The 20,767-nt window shown below is 42.5% G+C and overlaps 1 protein-coding gene across 2 annotated transcripts in view; it reads left to right on the top strand.

Annotated features, from left to right (window-relative positions):
- The window catches only part of CDH13 (cadherin 13), a 1,113,397-nt gene that overhangs the window by 1,071,732 nt on the left and 20,898 nt on the right, over positions 1–20,767 (top strand). For both annotated transcript variants that reach the window (XM_074370357.1, XM_010967669.3), the window contains exon 11: positions 12,368–12,510. In XM_074370357.1, the coding sequence (XP_074226458.1) occupies positions 12,368–12,510 (143 nt within the window). The remainder of the gene's footprint in view (positions 1–12,367; positions 12,511–20,767) is intronic.

Below are 20,767 nucleotides of genomic sequence, written 5' to 3'. Positions count from 1 at the left end.
TATATAGTAGTTAGTATTTGCAAATCTCAAACTCCCAATTTATCCCTTCCCATCCTCTTTCCCCCCGGTAAACATTAAGTTTGTTTACTGTGTCTGTGAGTCTGTTTTGTAGATAAATTCATTAGTGTTTTTTTTTTAAGATTCCACGCATGAGTGATATCACATGATCTTTTTCTTTCTCTTTCTGGCTTACTTCACTTAGAATGATGATCTCCAGGTCCATCCATGTTGCTGCAAATGGCATGATTTTATTCTTTTTATGGCTGAGTAGTATTCCATTGTATAAATATACCACGGCTTCTTTATCCAGTCCTTTGTCGTTGGACATTTAGGTTGCTTCCATGTGTTAGCTCTCTTTTTAGAGGCCCTGACAGACCCCATCTCCTCTCTCTTCTTCCATCGGTGACTGACTTCTCTCTGCTGCTTCCTCATTTGTCCTAGGTCTGCTTAATCCAATATCAAGTTGAGCCTCCTCCTGGAACCCTGCATCTTCTATGAGGTTAACGTGGTACTCTGTGCTGGATTGCTGTGTATTTGGATGGTTCTAGCTTCTGAGAGGCCAACTCACTAAGCCTGTTGACCAGGGTTAAGCAGGGAGGGATGTTAGAGACAATTATAGACGTGGCCGGAGGTTCATTCACGATGTGGCCAGTACAATATTTGGATGAACCATCCCTGCCAGTCTTGTTCACGATTGCATTCTTGGACCCAGGAACACAGTGAAAGCAAGATGACTCTTCCTGGAATGAGCAAATCAGTGAACAAGTGGGTGAATATCATCACATGGAGGAAAGCATACGTTCTACCAACTTGTACCAAATGCCACATCATCCTGTTCACTTCCGCGTGAAGTTTCTAGTACATGGGAAAGTCACCCGACATGGACACACACACGTGGGAAATTTAACCCTGATGCTGACACCTAGGAGGAGCCAAGGAGCCAGTCTTCATCATTAATAATGAAACTAAAAATAATGATGATCATTAATAATGCAAGCCGTCTTGTGATTGCATTTTTAAAGCAGTGGTTCACGACTTTCACCAACACTGAGGATGTTAACTCATGTTCTCACCTGGAGTTGACAGGTGTGTTCTTGGATTTCAGAAATCCGATATGTTTCTCAGGGCTCAGCCTGTTACTGAAAAGAGCCACATATGTAGTTACTATCTCGGGATCTCAGTTCCCTGACTTCTCTGACCCTGTTAAATTCATGGCTTTTCACATGGAATCTGTTTTGCTAGATTTTCCTGTATTTCTTTGAGGTCATTTTGGCCTGAGGCAATAATGAGTGGACCTGTAAAGACATCTATAAGCGGGGCTGAGGGGACTTTGCTTCCTTTTTTTTTTTTTTTTTTTTTCAAAAACAGCTGCGTTCATGTCAGTTTCAAAGGCAGGTGTGAGGCCTCATCAATCATCTTCAGAAATAAGTATGCAAAGTGGGGATGGGACTCTGACTGGGAAGAGCCTGATCCCAAAGTCATGTCACAGGCACAAAAGGTCCTATCGCAGCCTTTGTAAGAACACCCGCAGCAAATTACAACGCAGGATTAATGCCCTCAAACAAGAGAGCAGGAGTGACCTTTGCTGGGGGAAGCGAGGAGCAGACTTGCCTTGCCTGGAACAGGTAGGGAACTGGTGTTTGGAGGTGATGAGTGTGACCCCAGAAAGTAGCTGGTGCCGGGAAATGTTGCTTTCCCTCTGTATGGCAGGAAGGCTTCGTGCACGCAGGGCTAACACTGAGGACCAGTCAGGAGTCGACAGGAAAGGGGTTTTCTGCAGGCACATCTCTGACTCATGATAATCTCATCAAGGTCAGTAGCACGATCGCTGGGGCCCCACCCCTTTCTGTCCCACTAGTGAGAGCAAGCAGTGACTAAGAGTGACTATTTTCTAGAGTAAGTCATCCTCAGACCTCAGTTACCATGGATCTCTCCATCACAATGGAGTAGTTTATCCCAGTGGTCAGTCTCTAAGTTTGACCTAGAAGTGGCAATATGAGCCTTCCAATAAAAGAACAGTTTAAGCCAATATTATTTGAGAATTTCTAGTGATAAAAATATTAAATTCATGCACACATGCTGTATTTTATTAAACCTTTCTCAAATGTGTATGAATTTTTATAAACAGAAGTAGGGTTTTAAAAGAGTGTTATATCAATTTAATAGTTTGGGGATTTTTTTTTAGGAAATGTTTTGTAGGTTCCAGCCCCATGTTCCTGAGTTAATCCTCTAAAGCCACCAACAGGACATAGCCCCAGGGTTTCCACTCCAAGTTTAATCGTTGTGGGTAGATTAGTGGATCTCAAGCTTTGGTGAACCAGAATCCCCTGGAGAACTTGGTAAACATGAAAAGTCTCTGTCATACTGAGCAACCCAGTAACCCTGATACACCAAAACCAGAGAGCCAATGGCATAGAAAAATTACCAACCCTCATGGGCTACACTCAAGACAAACCAAAATACAGACTACATTCAGGAGACAGAGAGATCTGCACTGGAACCACAGTTCTGCTGCTTGATAGCTACTAGCCTACTCTGAGCCTTTGTTTCCTCATCTGTAAAATGGGATGATAATATCTACCTCCCAGGCTCATTGGGTGATGGCACGCAGTAATGTACACACATCTTATGGCTCCTCCACGGTGATCAGTGAATGTGTGCTTCCAGTTCTAGATACAACAGAAAGCAAATGCTGAAAAACAGAAAAACTTTCCCTGCACATGATGTATTATGCAAGAGAATCTGCCTTTGCTGTCCTCATCACCAGTGTAATTAAACAGCCAATCGTGCAATTGCTAATTAACATCCTCTCTCCCTGCTGGAGTGTAAGTTCCAACAAACCAGAGACTCCACGGCTGCACACCCAGCACCACGCTTAGGCAGAGCCTTGGAGATGCAGTCAGGAGTTTGGATTTTATTCTGTGCCCACTGGGAAGTCATTGGAGGATTCTAAGCAGGGACTCAGAGGACAGGAAATATAAATTGAAAACAGTCAATTTTCAATTAGCTGCTTTTTGAAGAATTGACTAAAGCAAGTAGAATAGAAGCAAAGAATCAGGGTCATTGAAGTGGGCCAAGCCAAAGATAATCCTCAGGTGTCTCACCTCCTACTTCCTATGACAGACCAGGGATGATGGATTATACCAAACCTACCTTGGTCCACTGAAGCGGGGGAAGTGCCCCCCTTAGGTCAGGCTGTACATGGTTTGTCGTTATGATGGGGGTCAGAATGTCTGTAAGGAACCAATCAAGCCTTGGCCATCAGAAGATGGCAGCTGCTGAGAGAGTGTAATGGTCAGAATTATAATCTGGGGGCACCTCACACAGGATGACCCCAGGATTCCACCGGGAGCTCTGGGATGCCTGGGAAGGGCCTACAGATGTTAAGAGCCTCCCCCAATCCCCGTCCCATGGAAGGTCACAGAGACAACCCCATGCTAAGCTGGGCAAGCTCTATCTACATCTCCCCAACCCACTCGTTGGCCAGCTCTTCCTGTCCACGTCTGCTGGTTGTGGCATCTCTCCGGCCTGGGGAAGTCCTTCCTCTTACCAAGACTGCTCTGGTTCCCTAGGAGAGGGAAAGGACGCTATCTGCCAGCTCTTCACAAACCCTGTGATGGCCTGTGCCGCCTCACTGAACCAGGATCCTGGAATCCACTGGTCCTTCAGTCTCTGTATGTCTTGTCAGAAGATTTGAGATACCCCCTCTCCTTTGTACTCAGAGCCATAGCTCCATGAGCTATTTTAAAACACTGTATTTCCTTCTGCTGCAAATGCCTTTTAATTCTTTTTTTTTTTTAATAAAATGGTTGATGTGAATCACCCAAGCAGGTATTCCATCTAACACAGGGGCTGGAATGAAGTGAGGAACTGAGCACACACTGCCTGTTTCCCTTCTGCCTTGTGGTTTTACACAGTTGTTTGCTTCCCTCAGTGGGAACAGAAAACCAATCTGTACTTCCCCATTCCTGGATTTCATTTTCCAGGTTTTCGTAATCTTTCCTATCCTTCCTGACTCCTCTTTGAGAGTGAGCTGCAGTTAGACTCATATGTCAGTCTAAGAAAACCCACGCTCCCCACAATACGTGGTATCACCCAGGGTATTTCTGATGGTTCCCCCATCAGACTTTGTTCGAGATCAGCGTTCCTCTTCCTGCTGTGCAATTACAAAGCCCTGAGGATCTTGGACTGGCTTCTATGGCACCAACCCCAACCCATATCCCTTCCCCAAGGGAATCCATGCTACCAGTTTGTGAATAGATACCCAGGCCTTTCTTTATGCATTTATATATATTCTAATACGTCCAAAGACCAAAAGGCATCAGAAAGATATTCAAATGGATAATGAGTCAACACAATTTATTAAGTGGCTTAACTTTTCCAAACAATCCAACAGGCCATCTACATTAAAAAGTAAATTTCCAGAGGGGGAGGGAAATAGTTCAGTGGTAGAGCACATGCTTAGCATGTACGAGATCCTGGGTTCAATCCCTAGTACCTCTATTTAAAAAGTAAAAAAGTAAATTTCCAAACATGTGTATGTATATAATTATACATAAAGTATCTATCTATATAGATCCATCGATCTCTAGGTAATACATGGGTGCATAGACACATACATGTGTGTGTATTAGGTACTTACTACATTAGGTATCTCTACCTACCTCTGTATCTGTCTATCATGTATAACTTGCCCATTTCTAGAGCTCCCTTGTATGGCCGTGATCCACTTGGCTGTGCCGGCTCTAACAACACAGTGTTAGAGACTAAAATGTAACATTGTAACATTGTTAAGTCTAAAATGAAAGCCAGGCTGTGCTACATCATGAGTTTTGGTGTCTATGCTGAACAAACATGGATCCTCTTTGCGGCAGAAAGTGAACCCAAGTAGCTTGCAGGTGGCATTTGTCAAAGTCTTGAGTCTCTCTCCTTCCCACCCCTTCCAGGTCGACACCAGGCCCCAGGGCTTCTGAACTGGCAGCTCCCTTCCCTGCTCTGCCAAGGCCCCACAGCAGTAAGCCCGCTTCCCAGGAGAGATGCAGGCAGTGAGCCTGGTTAGATGCCCCCACCCCACCTCCTCACCGCCCCGATCCGCTAATCAGCTGACCCTGAGTCCTCCGAACTGACACCTGGAAGAGGTTGATCCTTGGCGCACACACAAGCAGCTCCTGTGAAGTTCCTTACAGATTGAAATGAGTCCAGGTTTTAATTTGATTTTTCTTTCCCAATAACCAGTAAAGTTCACATTACAGATAAACTGCCTGGAAATTTCAATTTAATAAGGCATATGCAGTTTTCAGGCCCAGAAGCACAGAAAACATCTTGCATGCCTGTATTTTTTACACTGAAAGGTTATTAAAAAGACAGCTTTGAAAATTCAGAAACTTACATAGAGTACCCAGCCAATCGGTGCAAAGGGCTGATTTGACCAAAGGGCCCATTGGCCAGGAGGTGGAAGTGCAGGCTGGTTGACTGGTGTTGAGCCGGTTTCCCCTTTGGGATGGAAATCTCCTGGGTTGGGGAGGATCATACCTACATTCGGGGAATTCCATGCAGTTCTTAGTTTGGAGGGTGTGGGCGAAGTGAAACCCAGTGCTGGGCACTTGGGGATGCTCAGTAAATGGAATGACCTTGTCCTCCTCTCTCCATGATTCTGAGTCAAAGCAGCAAGATGGACATTAAGGAGATCTGGGGCATGCACCTACCTCCTCATGGTCTCCAATGGAAGAGGCGCTAAATAAAATATATCAACTCATAGAGGGAAACAGAGGGCCCAGCAGAAATGCAATTAAATAGAACAGCTATGGAGACCTGATTATTTTTTTCAGGGGGGAGAAAGAAGCAGTGGGATGTTATCTTGCAAAACCACACAAGCTCTTGCTTTCACTGGGAATGTGATGGGTACAGGCCTAACCCCTTCAGCACTGTTCTAGGAGACAGCTGCTTTTTTTTTTTAATTGAAGTACTGAAGTGTTGTGTCAATTTCTGGTGTACAGCATAGTAGGTCAGTCATACATATATGTACATATATTCATTTTCATGTTCTTTTCCATTATAGGTTACTACAAGATATTGAATATAGTTCCCTGTGCTATACAGTAGTAACTTGTCATTTATCTATTTTAAATATAGTAGTTAGTATCTGCAAATCTCTAACTCCCAATTTATCCCTTCCCACCCCCCTCCCCTGCCCTGGTAACCATAAGTTTGTTTTCTATGTCTGTGAGTTGATTTCTGTTTTGTAAATAAGTTCATTTGTCCTTTTTTTCAGATTCCACATGTAAGTGATATATCATATGGTATTCTTTCTCTTTCTGGCTTACTTCACTTAGAATAACGGTCTCCAGGTTCATCCATGTTGCTATAAATGGCATGATTTTATTCTTTTTTATGGCTGAGTAGTATTCCGTTGTAGAAATATACCACAGCCTCTTTATCCAGTCATCTATCAATGGACATTTAGGTTGCTTCTATGTATTGGCTATTGTAAATAGTGCTGCTTTGAACATTGTGATGTACGTATCTTTTTGAATTAGACTTCCCTCCGGATATATGCCCCGAAGTGGGATTGCTAGATCATATGGTCAGTCTATTTTTAGTTTTTTGAGGAATCTCTATACTGTTTTCCATAACAGCTGCACCAAACTACAGTCCCACCAGCAGTGTAGGAGGGCTCCCTTTCCTCCACAGCCTCTCCAGCATTTATTGTTCGTGGACTTTCTGGTGATGGCCATTCTGACTGGTATGAGGTAATACCTCACTGTAGTTTTGATTTGCATTTCTCTGATAATTAGCAATATTGAGCATTTTTTCATGTGCCTATTGGCCATTTGTGTGTCTTCATTGGAGAATTGCTTGTTTAGATCTTCTGTCCATTTTTGGATTGGGTTGGGTTTTTTTTTATTACTAAGTTGTATAAGCCATTTATATATTCTGGAAATTAAGCCCTTGTCACTCTCATCTTTTGCAAATATTTTTTCCTATTCCATAGTTTGTCTTTTTGTTTTGCTTATGGTTTCCTTTGCTTTGCAAAAGCTTATTAGTTTAATTAGATCCCATTTGTTTATTTTTGCTTTTATTTCTATTGCCTGGGTAGACTGCCATAGGAGAACATTGCCAAGATTATATTCAGCTGCATGTAAATCAATGAAATTAGAATACTCTCTCACACCATACACAAAAATAAACTCAAAATGGCTTGAAGACTTAAACATAAGACAAGACACTATAAACCTCTTAGAAGAAAACATAGGCAAAACATTATCTGACATAGATCTTAGAAGACAGCTTCTAAGTTAACATCTGTAAGCTTTTTACTGAATATTCCTTATAGAAGAAGCAACCATGTTCATTGTACTGCAAAACCGTAGCATTGTAAGACCAAAAAAATGATAGGAGAACCAAAGAGCATTTGAAAAGCTAGATTACTTAATTCCATTTTTATTTATAATCTAAACTCTGAGTAATCAGGGAATAAAACACAGTCCATTGAAATTTTTCATTATTTCAGATATGTTGAACTCTACAAATCACTCCAGGACCAACTGTGAATTTGTTACCTAATAAGAGGGGAAACAAGTATCACCATTCTTTGCATTTTCCATTTCCATAATGGTTCCAACTGAAAAAGAAAGGATGCAGTACCACCTGCTGGGCGGCCACTGTGTGCCCAGCATCCCGCCCACCCCGGGGATCCTAGATGGCCAGCACCCGCTCCTGGGCATAAACACACTGTATCCTGATTCAGGTCTGGTGCCTGGAATCCAACACACCTGTATTGAATTCCCGCTCTGCCCCTCCTGAGCTGTGCTGCTTTGGGCAAGTTGCTAAGCCTCTCTGAGTCTTGGTTATCTCATCTTTAAAACAGAGATGATACCAACTTCATCAGGTTGTTGTGAACCATAAAAATAAACATGGTGCTGCCGATGAATGGTTAGCATAGAGCCTGGCAGGTAAGCATGCGGTAGTAGAGCCAACTTTAACCTCATCCTGACATTGAGAAGCTTGGTGAAGGCAGCCAACCTCTAAGGGTTCATATGACGCTCTCAAAGGAATTTTAATCTATGCTTGTGCCCAGCAAGGACCTAGAGAAGGGAGTGACTAATTCTTCTAACTGGGAAACTCTTACAGTGTGATCGTGGGGAGACATTGCAGCTGGGTCTCAGAAGATAGCATTTTGCCAGGTGGAAATGACTATCAAGTGAATGACTGGTGTTTTTGAAGCAGTTCATTCTCATGAGTAATACGTTTCTCCTGTTTTTAAGAAATATGGAAATGTTCGTTGAAGTGTCAAGGGAGTGTGGGAAAACCTATGTTAGCCTTGTTTTCTCTCCATCTGTTTCAGCTTCAAAAGCTTCTTTCCCCAGGGCTCAATGAGTCAGATGTTCCCAAAACATTCTGGGGAGACGGTGCAGATCACATCCAAAGAGGGCACCTTGGGCCTGACCCAGGGGACCACCAGCACACACATCAGCGACCTGACACTGACAGCCGCACGCACTCTCCGTGCTCTGCACGGAGCACACACATAGAATCTGGCCTCCCTTTGCTCTCACCGCCACCCTCGAGGTCCCTGGGATTGTGCCACCCCACAGAGGAGGAAACGGAGGCACAGAGACTCACCTGCCCAGATCACACAGTCAGAATCCAGGTCTCTTTCACTCCGAAATCTATGCTTTTAACTCCCGTGTGATGCTGACCATGTGTGTGATTGGGCAGAGCTAGAGTGGTTAAGAACAGGACCCTGGCCCCCAGGCAAGCTCAAGTCTTAACATTGCTACACACTCACTGTTGACCTTGGCAAAGGCACTTATCTCTCCGGGGCTTTATTGTTGTTTTGTTTTTGCACTAGAATAATATTTATCTTTTTCCTTGGCAGAAAGCCAAGTGCTACATTTTTTTAATTGAAGTATAGTCGGTTACAATGTGTCAATTTCTAAACAACTATATATGTATGTAAGTGCTACATTTTTAAAAACAGAATATCCTACTTAAGATCTTTTTTTAAATATGTAAGTCTGTTCAAAATGACGAAAGTTCTGTGAAAACTAAGAAATCTACAGCCTGTAATTTAATCATAGGAAAAAATGAAGACAATGAAAAGATTTATAGCATCCAGCATCCTTCCAGTTTTCTCCTCCGTAAAGTGGGAGTAATAATATTATTGACCCCATGGGGCTGAGGCAAGTGCTTGAAGGAGCAGATTGGGAAGCTCTTAGAACAGCGCCCAGCACGAAGTAAACACTCAGTTGGACGTTGGATGCTGCTGTGTTGATCCGATGACTATTAAATGGGTGTTGTGCCGGGAAAGACCAGACCCGACGCTTCCAGGAAACATTTACAGCGCCCTCTCCCTGGTGTCCTTCTGCAGCCCCAGGTCTGCTCATCGGCATGCAGGATAAACCCTGAATCTGACTGGTGCACACAGAGGTGCTTGGGTCTGTTCACGTGGGACTGATATAAACCAGGGACTGATATAAACCAGCGTGACTCTCTATGAGTTAAAATGAGAGTACTCTGGTGGAGGGTCTTTTGGTGCCTCTCAGAAGCCCAAAGACATCCAGGGGTCGGTGCTGAGGCCGCAGCAGAGCGCAGGGGCCAGTGGAGGGTCACCCTCGCTGATGGTCAGGTTAAGACCGTGGATGCAATGCTGCCTGTGGTGGGCAGCCAGGCTGCTACCAGAAGTCTCCTGGAGGCTGCTCAGATGTTCATTCCCTTTGATAGCCCATGCTTCTTACTCCTCAGCTCCCCTTCCAGGACCCAGCTGACCACCCTTCTTTCAGTGACCGCAGCCTCCCTCAGGTGACAATCACGCAACTACCCAAGATTACCTCCAAGACAGGAAGGGACGAGGAACCCTGACGGCTCCCGGTCTCCCTGGCCACACGTTTGTGGACAGTCCCTTGGTCTCAGCTACACATGAGTGATCTGATTCCTTATACATAGAGGAACCCTAATTCTATTCTTGGAGCTCACCTTGTCTCAAAATTCAGGATGTACCTTCTGATAACCCACTAATAAATTAGCTGGAAAGTGGCTTAGGGTGGGCGTTCAGAACTCAGGGTCTGGAGTCACAACACCTGGGCCCATGTCCTGAGGCCAAATGTCCAAAAGAACTCTCACTGGGCTAAAATCAAGGTGTCAGCAGGGTGGTGCTCCCTCTGAAGGCTCTAGGGGAGGATCTTCCTTGGTCTCTTGCAGTTTCTGGTGGCTGTGTCACTCCCTTCTCTGCCTCTGTGGTCGTATGGCCTTCTCCTCTCAAATCTCTGCTTCCCTCTTACAAGGACATTTGTGATTGTATTTAGCCCCTTCCTCTCCCAGTCATCCAAAATATTCTCCTCATCTCAAGATCCTTAACTTAAGTTGACCTGCAAAGTTTTTAGCCATTTAATACTCACAGGTTCCCAGGATTAAGACGTGTACACCTCTTCCACTGTGAGACTAGGATGGTAATCTGACCCAAATCTTCATTTGGAAATTTGCAGTCTTCTGGGTTAAATCTGTTTTTTTTTTTTAACTGAAGTACAGTCAGTTACAATGTGTTAATCTCTGGCGTACAGCACAATATCCCAGTCATGCATATATACATACATATATTCAGTTTCATATTCTTTTTCATTAAAAGTTATTATAAGATATTGAATATAGTTCCCTATGGTATAAAGGAGAAATTTGGTCTTTTAATCTATTTTTCTATATAGTGGTTAACATTTGCAAATCTTGAATACCCAAATTTATCCCTTCCCACCCCCTTCCCCCTGGTAACCATAGATTGTTAACTATGTCTGCGAGTCTGTTTCTGTTTTGTAGATGAGTTCATCAGTGTCCTCTTTTTTCTTTTCTTTTTTTTTTTTAAGATTTCACATATGAGTGATATATGGTATTTTTCTTTCTCTTTCTGGCTTACTTCACTTAGAATGACAATCTCCATGTCCATCCGTGTAGCTGCAATGGCATTATTTTATTCTTTTTTATGGCTGAGTAGTATTCCATTGTATAAATATATCATAACTTCTTTATCCAGTCATCCATGGATGGACATTTAGGTTGTTTCCATGTTTTGGCAATGGTGCATAGTGTTACTGTGAACATTGGGGTGCATGTTTCTTTTTGAATTAGAGTTCCCTCTGAATATATGCTCTTAAATCTGGTTTTAAACATTCTTAGACCCAAGCTGGCAGTATGAGGCAGAGATGGTCAACTTCAGGCCATCTCTACCAGACTGATAAGCTAAGAGTTCCCATGTTTCCTCACGGGCATGTATCCAAACATTGGTGGGGAGTGGCAGAAAAACACCAATAAGCATCTTTCTAGTTCAAGTATGAAAGTGGCTGGAGCACCAGTGATGTGTCACTGGGACAGTCCCACACTTCTCAAGCCACCCAGTAGAAAGAAATCTGAGTCATGGTCTGTTAGAGTCTCCTTGATAGCTAAGACTTTCACTTCTTACTTTATGCACCTTTATATTGTTTGAACTTTTTATGATAAGCATGTATTACTTTTACAACAACCTCAAAAATAATAATTCTAACATTTAAAAAGTCTTTGATGGTCTCCCGCTATTCAGAATCCAAACCCCTTATGACAGCGGTTCAGGTTCTTTGTCCAAACTCATTTACTTTCAGTTTCCCCTAGAGAAGCTGTGTTCCAACCACAACCATCTACCTCTCTAAATATTCATTCATTCAGCAACTATCTATTGAATGTTGTGTATGTGCTAAGCAATATTCTAGGAACTGAGGTCATGACAGTGAACGTGCAGATATCCCTGCTCTCATGGAACTTACATTCTAGTGAATATCTCAGTTCCATATGTTAATTTCTATTGTTCTCTCTTCCCGATATGTCTGTCCTCTTATTCTCTGACAACATCCCCCCCATCCCTTCTGTCTTAGTTCAGATACTGCATCCTCCGTGAGGACCCCAGGGTTGCCCTCCATCAGGGGTAATTACTTCTTCCTCCAGGCATCCGTGTGCCCTGCCTGTACCTTCCTGACAGTGCTTCTCCTACCTGGTCTGCATACAAGATGCATCCAAGGTATAAAAGAAACAGAAATGGACTTGGACTTAGGAGACAGGCTGTGAACTCTATCTCTATGAGAGCTGGGCAGATAACAGCTCCTTCCTCCCAGGCTTGTTATGAGAAATAAAGGGGGAGCATGTCTAAAATATTTAACACAGAGAAGGCCCAGAGTTGATGGTCATTCATTACTTGCTGAATGAACAACTGTATTGTAATTATGTTTTGGGATTTGTGTTAAAAATTATCTGGCAGCTAGCATGGGAGCTTGTACCAGCTTGTACCAGTGAACACTTCTTGAATCTATTTTGAATGTAACCTGACGTTATTTGGGGATTTTTTTTTCAGATATTCTGTTTACAAGGACCCAGCAGGCTGGCTGAATATCAACCCCATCAATGGGACTGTTGACACCACAGCTGTGCTGGACCGTGAGTCGCCATTTGTCCACGACAGTGTGTACACTGCCCTCTTCCTGGCAATCGACAGTGGTGAGTAATTTTTTAAATGTCATCAAGTTATAAATATATTTTTACATTTTTGCATTTCTTCTGACATACCTAGAGGTGTTCTTGGGAAGAATACAAATGTGTGAGGGCCGTAAACACACAGTGAGTCAGTAAAATCCCCAAGTCCTGGATTCTCGGCTGTTGTCTAGTTAAGAGGTCAGAGCAGTGAGCTCACTGTGCTCCATCTCAGGCAGATGCCAAGGCTGGGAAGCCACACTGATGTCACTCATCTTGATAGCATGTTGTCACCTACAGGGAGGGTTCTTTCACCTGACGCAAGTTGAAAGAAAGTCCCAGAGGACATCACCCATCCTGACAATTGAATTGTTCCCACAGCTTTTTCCCTCTTATGATCTATACCACAGAGAGATGTCAGGTCCCCTCAGCCAGTAGCTTCATACACAAAACAATTGTTGTTCATTCAAAAGCTAATAATGCAACATCCTCAAGCCAGACTCTGTTCCAGACCCTGGGGATACATAAGTGAACAAACAAAAATGAGTGTCCTCATGCAGCTGAAACACACGTGGAGATAAGAAAGGACACTGAGTACGATACATGATATGCTTTTTGGAAAAAAGAGAAGACATACTATTTATATATGAAACAAGAGAAAAAGACAGCAAATGAAAGGATGCTGCAGGTTTAACCAGATAGCCCTGGAAAGCCTCACTGAAGAAGTCACATCTGAGTAAATGTGAAGAGGGTGGGGATGGGGTTCCTGAAGCTGTCTGGGGAGAGCCAGGTGGCTGAGGGGCTGGAACAGAGAGTGGTGGTATGTGAAGGGAGTGGGGATGTGGATGGTGTAGGGTCATGTGCACCGCATGAGACTGTTGGCTTCTACTTTGTATAAAATGGGACACTGTTGCCAAGTTCTGAGTGGAGTTCAAAGTGCCATGATCATTCTGCTGCTCTCTTGAGAGCAGACATAGAGGACAAGGGCAGAGGTAGGGAGACCTCTTAGGAGACTGATGATGATCTAGGAAAGATGGCAGCTTGGACCAGTAATGGTAAGGGAGGGGATAAGAAGGGATCAGATTCTGGAGACAGTCTGTATATTTCAGACACAAAGCTAACAGGATTTGCCATCAGCTGAGACAGGAGGCTCAGAGTTGGTTTTCGTGTATGTTAAGCTGAGATGTCTGTTGTGTCAATTACATGAGGAGTTTTGCTCTCCCTGTAATTCCTAAAATCCAGCTGTTCATAGCTGAAGATTCAGTTTTGAATCCTATATGTATATCAAAATGAATATTTATAGGTTCTTTATATGTGCCTTCATTACTCAATAGCAGGTGAACTAAGAATTCTCGGAGGCTGGGTACTTACATATAAACCAAGGAGGAGGGCACATCTCTAAGAAATGAGTGATCAGTGTGGCATACCTCAGGCAGAGTGGGCGTCGCAATGAAGTCAGCCTTGGATTTTGGCCTTGAAAGACTGGGAGGATTTGGATGAGTGGCAGGGTCCGCAGGTCAAGGTGCCTGAGAGCGAAGAGCAGAGGAATCAAATCCAAAAGGGAGTGTGGCACGGGAAGTAAGAAAAGGACAAAGAAAGTTTGCATCTACTGTGAGTAAATATGTTCAAATGTATTTGGATGTATACAGAAAAGTCATACCTTTGAAACATCTCAAAATGCAGACAGGGCATCTGATGGAGTGGGCACCTAAAGGATTCCCTAAGTTCTAGAGGAGGAAATAGATGTGATGAAATAGCACATGGACATTCATCAACAAAGAGCTGGACCAGACACTGGGCTTGGTCCTGGAGACTCAGAGATGAATGATACATTGTTCTTGTGCTCAGGGAGCTCATGAGTTACCTGGCAAGTTAGGCTAGTAAACAGAAGATGGCCGTAGAATGTCACAACTGTTCTAATGGAACTAAGCCCCCAGAGGACCCCCTCGTCCAGCCTCAGGGGTGGTCCCAGGATGCTTCTTGGTTGAGGGGCTCTCTGAACCGAGTGATGGCAATGTAGCAAATAGTACAGTTATCACTCCCTTATGAAATAGTTCATGCAATTTTTCATCAAGAAAAAACTAGAACTGAAGAACACTTTTAACTTATGCCAGAAATAAGAGTCTTCTCTCCGGGTGTAACTGGGCAAGCTGCTTATAGACTCCGAACCTCAGTTTCTACTTCTGCAAAATGAGGAAATGAGGTGCTGTGCCCTCTACACTCTCCATCTAAAGCCATAGTAAGTGTTCAATAAATGTCAATCCCACCCCAGGGGGGGGTTACAGAAAGAAAAGAACCAAGAATGGTCCTCAAGAAATAAACAGTTTGAATTCTACTTCTGGTCTAATTCTGTTAATACTAATATCAGACAAGGAAATGCAAAATCTGGTGTCACAGATGTTTCCAAAGGATAGAAATGTCCCTGAAGATGGAGTGGTAAATAAAAAACAGGTTGATAATAGTGTATAGAACCATCATTAGAGGTAATAATCTTGAACAAGGCCCAAAAGACTTAGAGCAAAAAGAACACACATTTTAAAAGAACTTATAAATCAAAGTAACTTTTGTTTAAAGGTTCCTTTTTGTCACTCACTGAAAACTTATCTCTATGCATTATGTTTAACCAGAAAAAACCAACACTTACCTATTAGATCCAAGTTAATAGTACTAACTGATGTCTCAATATTATACAAGTAAGTAAGATTTTATTAATTTTATAGAAATTGGGTGTATTTGATGGAATACAAGAATCAGAATTTTTTTGCCATATAGCACACGGGAAGCTAAAGCAAAACAAATTGATTTTTCTCCAAACAAGGAGCCGCTCAGGAATTTATACCAAAACATGTCAGTAAAATATATGGCTTTGGGAACTTCCAGGGAGGATAAATAAACCAATGTCCCCATTGCAAAAACTAGAAAAACCGGGATAGATTACAAAAGCCTTTATTGTTAAGACATCAGAGAGCTACAGAAGCAGTGAAGCCTAAATCAATTAAAAACCAAAATATCAAAGAGGAAAGACCCATTCTACAAAGAGAGTAAGGCAGCCAGCCATTTTTTTCTCCCTTCAGACACTTTCGATTCTGGGTGAGGATCAGGCTTGAGCCAGGCAGAGGGCTCACGATGGAGAGAAATAAATAAGAACCCCTTGTAACAGTCATATGGATCTGGTATGACAAAGTGAAAACTTGAGGGCCCTTAAACCCATGGTTGCTTTTCCCATGTGGACAAGTGTCTTTTAAAGGGCAGGGTGAAATCTCCTGGGGTCTCATGGGAAACAAAAACCTACCTAAGCAAGCAAACTCACCTTAAACATACAGCCATTCTCTCTTTAAGACATTTGCCAGATGTTGATGATGTAAGGGGTTGGAGGATGGGATGGTGAATGCTACAGACTGAATGTCTGTGTCCCCTGAAAAATTCACATGTTGAAACTTAATCCCCAGTGTGCTGGTATTTGGAGGTAGGGACTCTGGGAGGTCCATGAGGATGGAAACCTTCTTAAACGGGATTAATGTCCTTATAGAAGAGACCCCAGAGAGTTCCTTCACCCCTCTCACCACGTAAGGACACAGTGAAAAGACTACACTGGAAACTATGAATCACAACCAAGAGAAGTTTCTAATCCTGTGTAAATAGAGAACTATACCATGTTCAGAGACTCAATGCTATTGAAATGTCAGTTCTCTCTAAACTGACCGAAAGGATTCAATGCAATACAAAGCAAAACCCCAGATTTTGGTTGTGAGTGGAAGGGAAAGAAACAGATTATGAAATTCATATGGAAATACAAGGGGCTAAAAATAACCAAGGAAATCTTGAAGAATAAGTTAGAGGACTGACATTACCATATATCCAGGCCTATTAGAAAATTATAATAATTCAAACAGTGCAGTATTTGCTCAAAGACAGAAAAAAAAAAAAAAAACAACCAACGAAATAGAAGAGAGTTCAGAAACAGATCCACACACACAGAGTCCCTTATTATGACAAGAACAACATGGTAACACAGATGAGAAAGCATGGTCTTTTCAGTAAGCAGTGCTAGGGGAATTGGACACCCATATGAATAACATTATCCTGACCCCTCTCTTATACCGTATACAATCATCAGTTCTAAAAATGCCACAGATCAAAATCTGGGAGGTAAAATAATACATCTTTTAGAGAAAAACACATGAGGACATATTGATGTCCTTGACATAGGCCAAGATTTTTTTTAAAGAGGATTCAAAAGTACTAACCACAAAAGGGAAAAAAAATAGATAGATTATATTAAAAGTAAGAACTTCAGTTCCACAGATTATACCATTAAGAATGTAAAAAGGTAACCCACATAGTAGAAGGTGTTTACAATACAAAGGAATCCTACAATCTGTATGCAAAAGACACCACTCAAAGAACAATGGGTAAAGCACTGGAACAGATGCTTCACAACAGAGGATACTCAAATGCCATGGACAGGTGAAGGGATGCTTAACTTCATTAATCAAGGAAATAAAAATTAAAGTATCCAAGAGAAATTAAAATACAAATTAATCAAGGGAGTACAATGAAATTCCATACTACAACACACCTACAAAATGACTAAACTGAAAAGATGGGAAATGCCATTATCAGCAAGGAGATGAAATAATTGAAACTCTCATATCCAGCTGGTAGACGAGTGAATTGGTGCAACCACTTCGGAAACTGAAAGTATCAAGTGAGGCTGAACATATATGGTTACCCTATGATCCAGGAATTACACGCCTGGATATACATCGAACAGAAATATGCGTATCTGTTCACCAAAACACAAGTGCCAGAATGTTAGTAGCAGGATTATTCCTGATAGCTGAGAATTGGAAACCAATCCAAATACCCAAGAAAAGTAGACTAAATAAATATACGTGGTACACTCACACATTTGAGTCTGTGTGGCACCAAGAATGAACCATCTGCAGCTTTTCACAACAACCTGGATCTTGCAAACATAATATTGAGTAAAAGAAGGCTGAAGCAGAAGACCACATGCTGAATGATTCCATTTATATCAAGGTCAGACACAGGCGAAACCAGTCCCCTTGCTTTGGGCTCACCTTGTGGATGAGTCGCTTGGTCCTGTGTGTATTGGACTACATTGGTGTGTTCAGATTGTGAAAATTCTTCAAGTTGTGTATTTATGGAAACATGAACATTTCTAAAATTCAATAAAACTTAACCAAAAAAAAATATATGACTAAACAGAGAGTGTGTCCCTGGTCCACTGTGCCTTCCCCGGGAGGTTGTAACCATTCATGCCATTCCTGAAGTATCTTTTTACCCTAGAGATAGACTCTCAGCTTCTTTTCATTCTAAGGAAGGACAGTCCCAGCTGCTGGGGGGCCAGTGCTGCCAGGAGAGGTGGGTGATAGGATGTCTGCAGAGAGAACACACACTCTGCAGTTCCTGTAACACTTTGCTAAAAGCAGAAGTCCCACCATCATAACCCGTACAGACAGCCCCACTTACTCATTTCAGGACAGTGGTATGGCAGCGCCAAAAGAGAAATTTTTTAGGTACCTCTTAGAGACTGGAGACTGTGAGATCAGAATGGAGGAATGTAAAAAGATAGGCAGAAACAGGGCTGGAAATCTGAGGTTAACAGAAATTTAAAAGTCTTTGGCCTGTTTGATTGAGGCCCCAAAGCGAATCTATACAGGTTTCGGAATCATGCTTCATAATAATATTGATAATGCCCAGGTTATAAATGATTTGGGGAGGAAAGGACACTAGTCACTGCCTACAGATGGAGCCTAGGTTGTAACCCAGAGAACACTCGAAGATGTACAAGGCACTTTTTACAAACTGTCATCAATGTTAATAAGCTATAAATTACCTAACAACATTGTTTTATTATAACGGAAATGCTTTTGTTTTGCTAAAGCAGAACCAGCTGTAGCTGAATGATTGGAAGAGTAAAGCCTTTAATTCTACAGATTAATAAGGTCTGACCTTTTGTGTTTGGCAAGCATTTTATCTTTAGAGATGAATATCATCATTTACCTTATGTGGTTCAGATTTTCTGAAAAGGTTAAGACAGTGCTTTCAGAGCACAGGAACGCCTTTATTAAGGACTTCAGCACACACAGAATTGCTGGCCTGTCTTAAGAAAGGGAAAAATAATAATAACTGTTAAGGAACATACCAAGACGGAGAGAGAACATTCGGGAGTGTAATAGGACGGAATCCCGTGGGGGATGTGCTGACCATGGGGCAGAGCAGCAGCAATTAGCACCGGGCAAATCCCAGTGTAATTCTTGCTCCTGCTCAAGTAATCACCAGGAAGGTCAGATGTTAGTCTCACTGCCTTATGTGGGCTGAAAACTGTCACAAGCAATTTCTCCTAAGAGTTCTGGGGTCCCAGCGGGACTGTCACGGGCAGGAAGGCACAGCCAGCTGCTGCTTCCCGGTTTACTGCCTTCTCATCAGGATCCTGTTAGGCTGGTCTTCCTGCCTCCTTCTCACCTCTGACCTCATCTTTCACTCCTCCTTCTATTCTGAAATTGCATGGGGTTCAGCGCTCCACAAAAGATATCAAATGGTTCTTCTGCCCTCAGAGAAGATCTAAATTGTGTCTACAAATGCCAAAGGCAAATATTTTGCTTTGCTAATTTCCAATGCCCTTGCTCCCAGTGCCCATGCTATGCAGAGAGTTTAAAGAAAAAAGAAATGTATATATCCCTTTAAGTCTCAGTGCATATGAAATAGTTTGAATCAGGAAACACGTACCATCTCTGGCATCCATAGGAAGTCTTGATATGATTATCAAAAGTGTCACATCCCCATCTATTTTCATTTAAAAGAGTAAGAGAATGGTGGCATAAAAACAAGCCCAATTATCCCTAAATTCAGCAGCATGTTTTCATGACTTAGCAACTTATGCAAAGTACGTTAGAGTCTGTCAGTGAAAAATGATGTGGGTTACCGAGAAGACACTGATAAAGCCCCAAGCATAACAGCTATAAAATTAAAATGGAATCGACTAAGATAATGATTTTTCATAGGCTCAGATAGATCATGTTCCAACCTGTCTTTTCCTTCAGTCTCCGATATAATAGATGTTCTGATAACTCCAGCTGATACAAAATTGAAATACAGTGCAGAGAACTTTTAGATTGATTAAAAGAAATACAAATGTTATTCCGCCCTATAGTGAAATGACCCCTGAACTACTGGGTACCAACAGCCCCCGAACTGGGAGTGGTAGGGGATCTGAACTTCAAGAAGATGCCTCGCTTTATGGCCTTTCTCTTTTTGTAAATCAACCAAGACTGCATGGGGGATGTAGTAAGATTATTTAGATTAATTCTACTTAGAAGATGCTAGTTTGGATAAAATCAAGCTATCAGTTATGACAGCAACCCAATTAAGCCAGTTTAACACCCTTATCTCAGCTGTTCTAGTAATTGAGGAAGAAAAATAAACGGAAGGCCCAGCCATCATTCCTCATTACTTTAAGTACCAGTAAAATATCAGTCACATTGAAAATACTAGCTACAATTTTGTCACTGACAAAATGGCCCCATAAAAGAACTCTTGAGATCTTGGAGACAGAAAGACTGTGATCAGAGCCATTTGTAGGCAACAAGTACACTCCAGAGAGATACTGGGGGCCTACGCTCTGCTGCCCCTCGCAGTGAGCCAGCTCCCCAGCTGAGCTGGGCCACCATGGGCGTGAGACTTGCACTCACGCAGCCTCTTTCCCCGCTTGCACAGTGAGGCTGACCTGGCCACCTGCCCTGCTGAGTTGTTACAGGGACTGGACATCATGACTGCAAAATTCCCAGTGGCTCTTCAACCCCTGATAAATATTTAAGTCAACCAACTTGAGCTGAGTCACGGAGTGGTTTTTCTCAGCTTCTCATTACAGAATCATCAGGGTCTGAAGCAAACTATGAAATGCCATCTGATGACCACCCTGGTGGTGGTGGGCTGAGCGTTTTTCTAGAGAAGGGAGAGGCTGTAAGAGCCCTCCACTCGGAGTAGGGCTGTAATCAGCAAATTAGCCAGAAAATGCTGCCCTCGCCTGGGCATCAGTTCATGGAGCTGGCTTCCATCTGACTGGGGAGACTTCAGCCAACCTTCAACTACCTGACAGCAGGACACGTCCACATTAACTAACCAAAGCAACCATTTTAAACATGATGTTTTTAAACATTCATTGGGAGGAAAAAAAACTGATTTGGGCATTAAGATACTATCTGCATTGCCCATCTGTGAGTTCAGTTCATCCTGCCAAGGCATCTCTTAGCTGGTC

Source organism: Camelus bactrianus, chromosome 9, assembly GCF_048773025.1.
Source record: "Camelus bactrianus isolate YW-2024 breed Bactrian camel chromosome 9, ASM4877302v1, whole genome shotgun sequence".
Taxonomy (NCBI): Eukaryota; Metazoa; Chordata; class Mammalia; order Artiodactyla; family Camelidae; genus Camelus; species Camelus bactrianus.
This window is presented reverse-complemented; position numbering and strand designations above follow the sequence as displayed.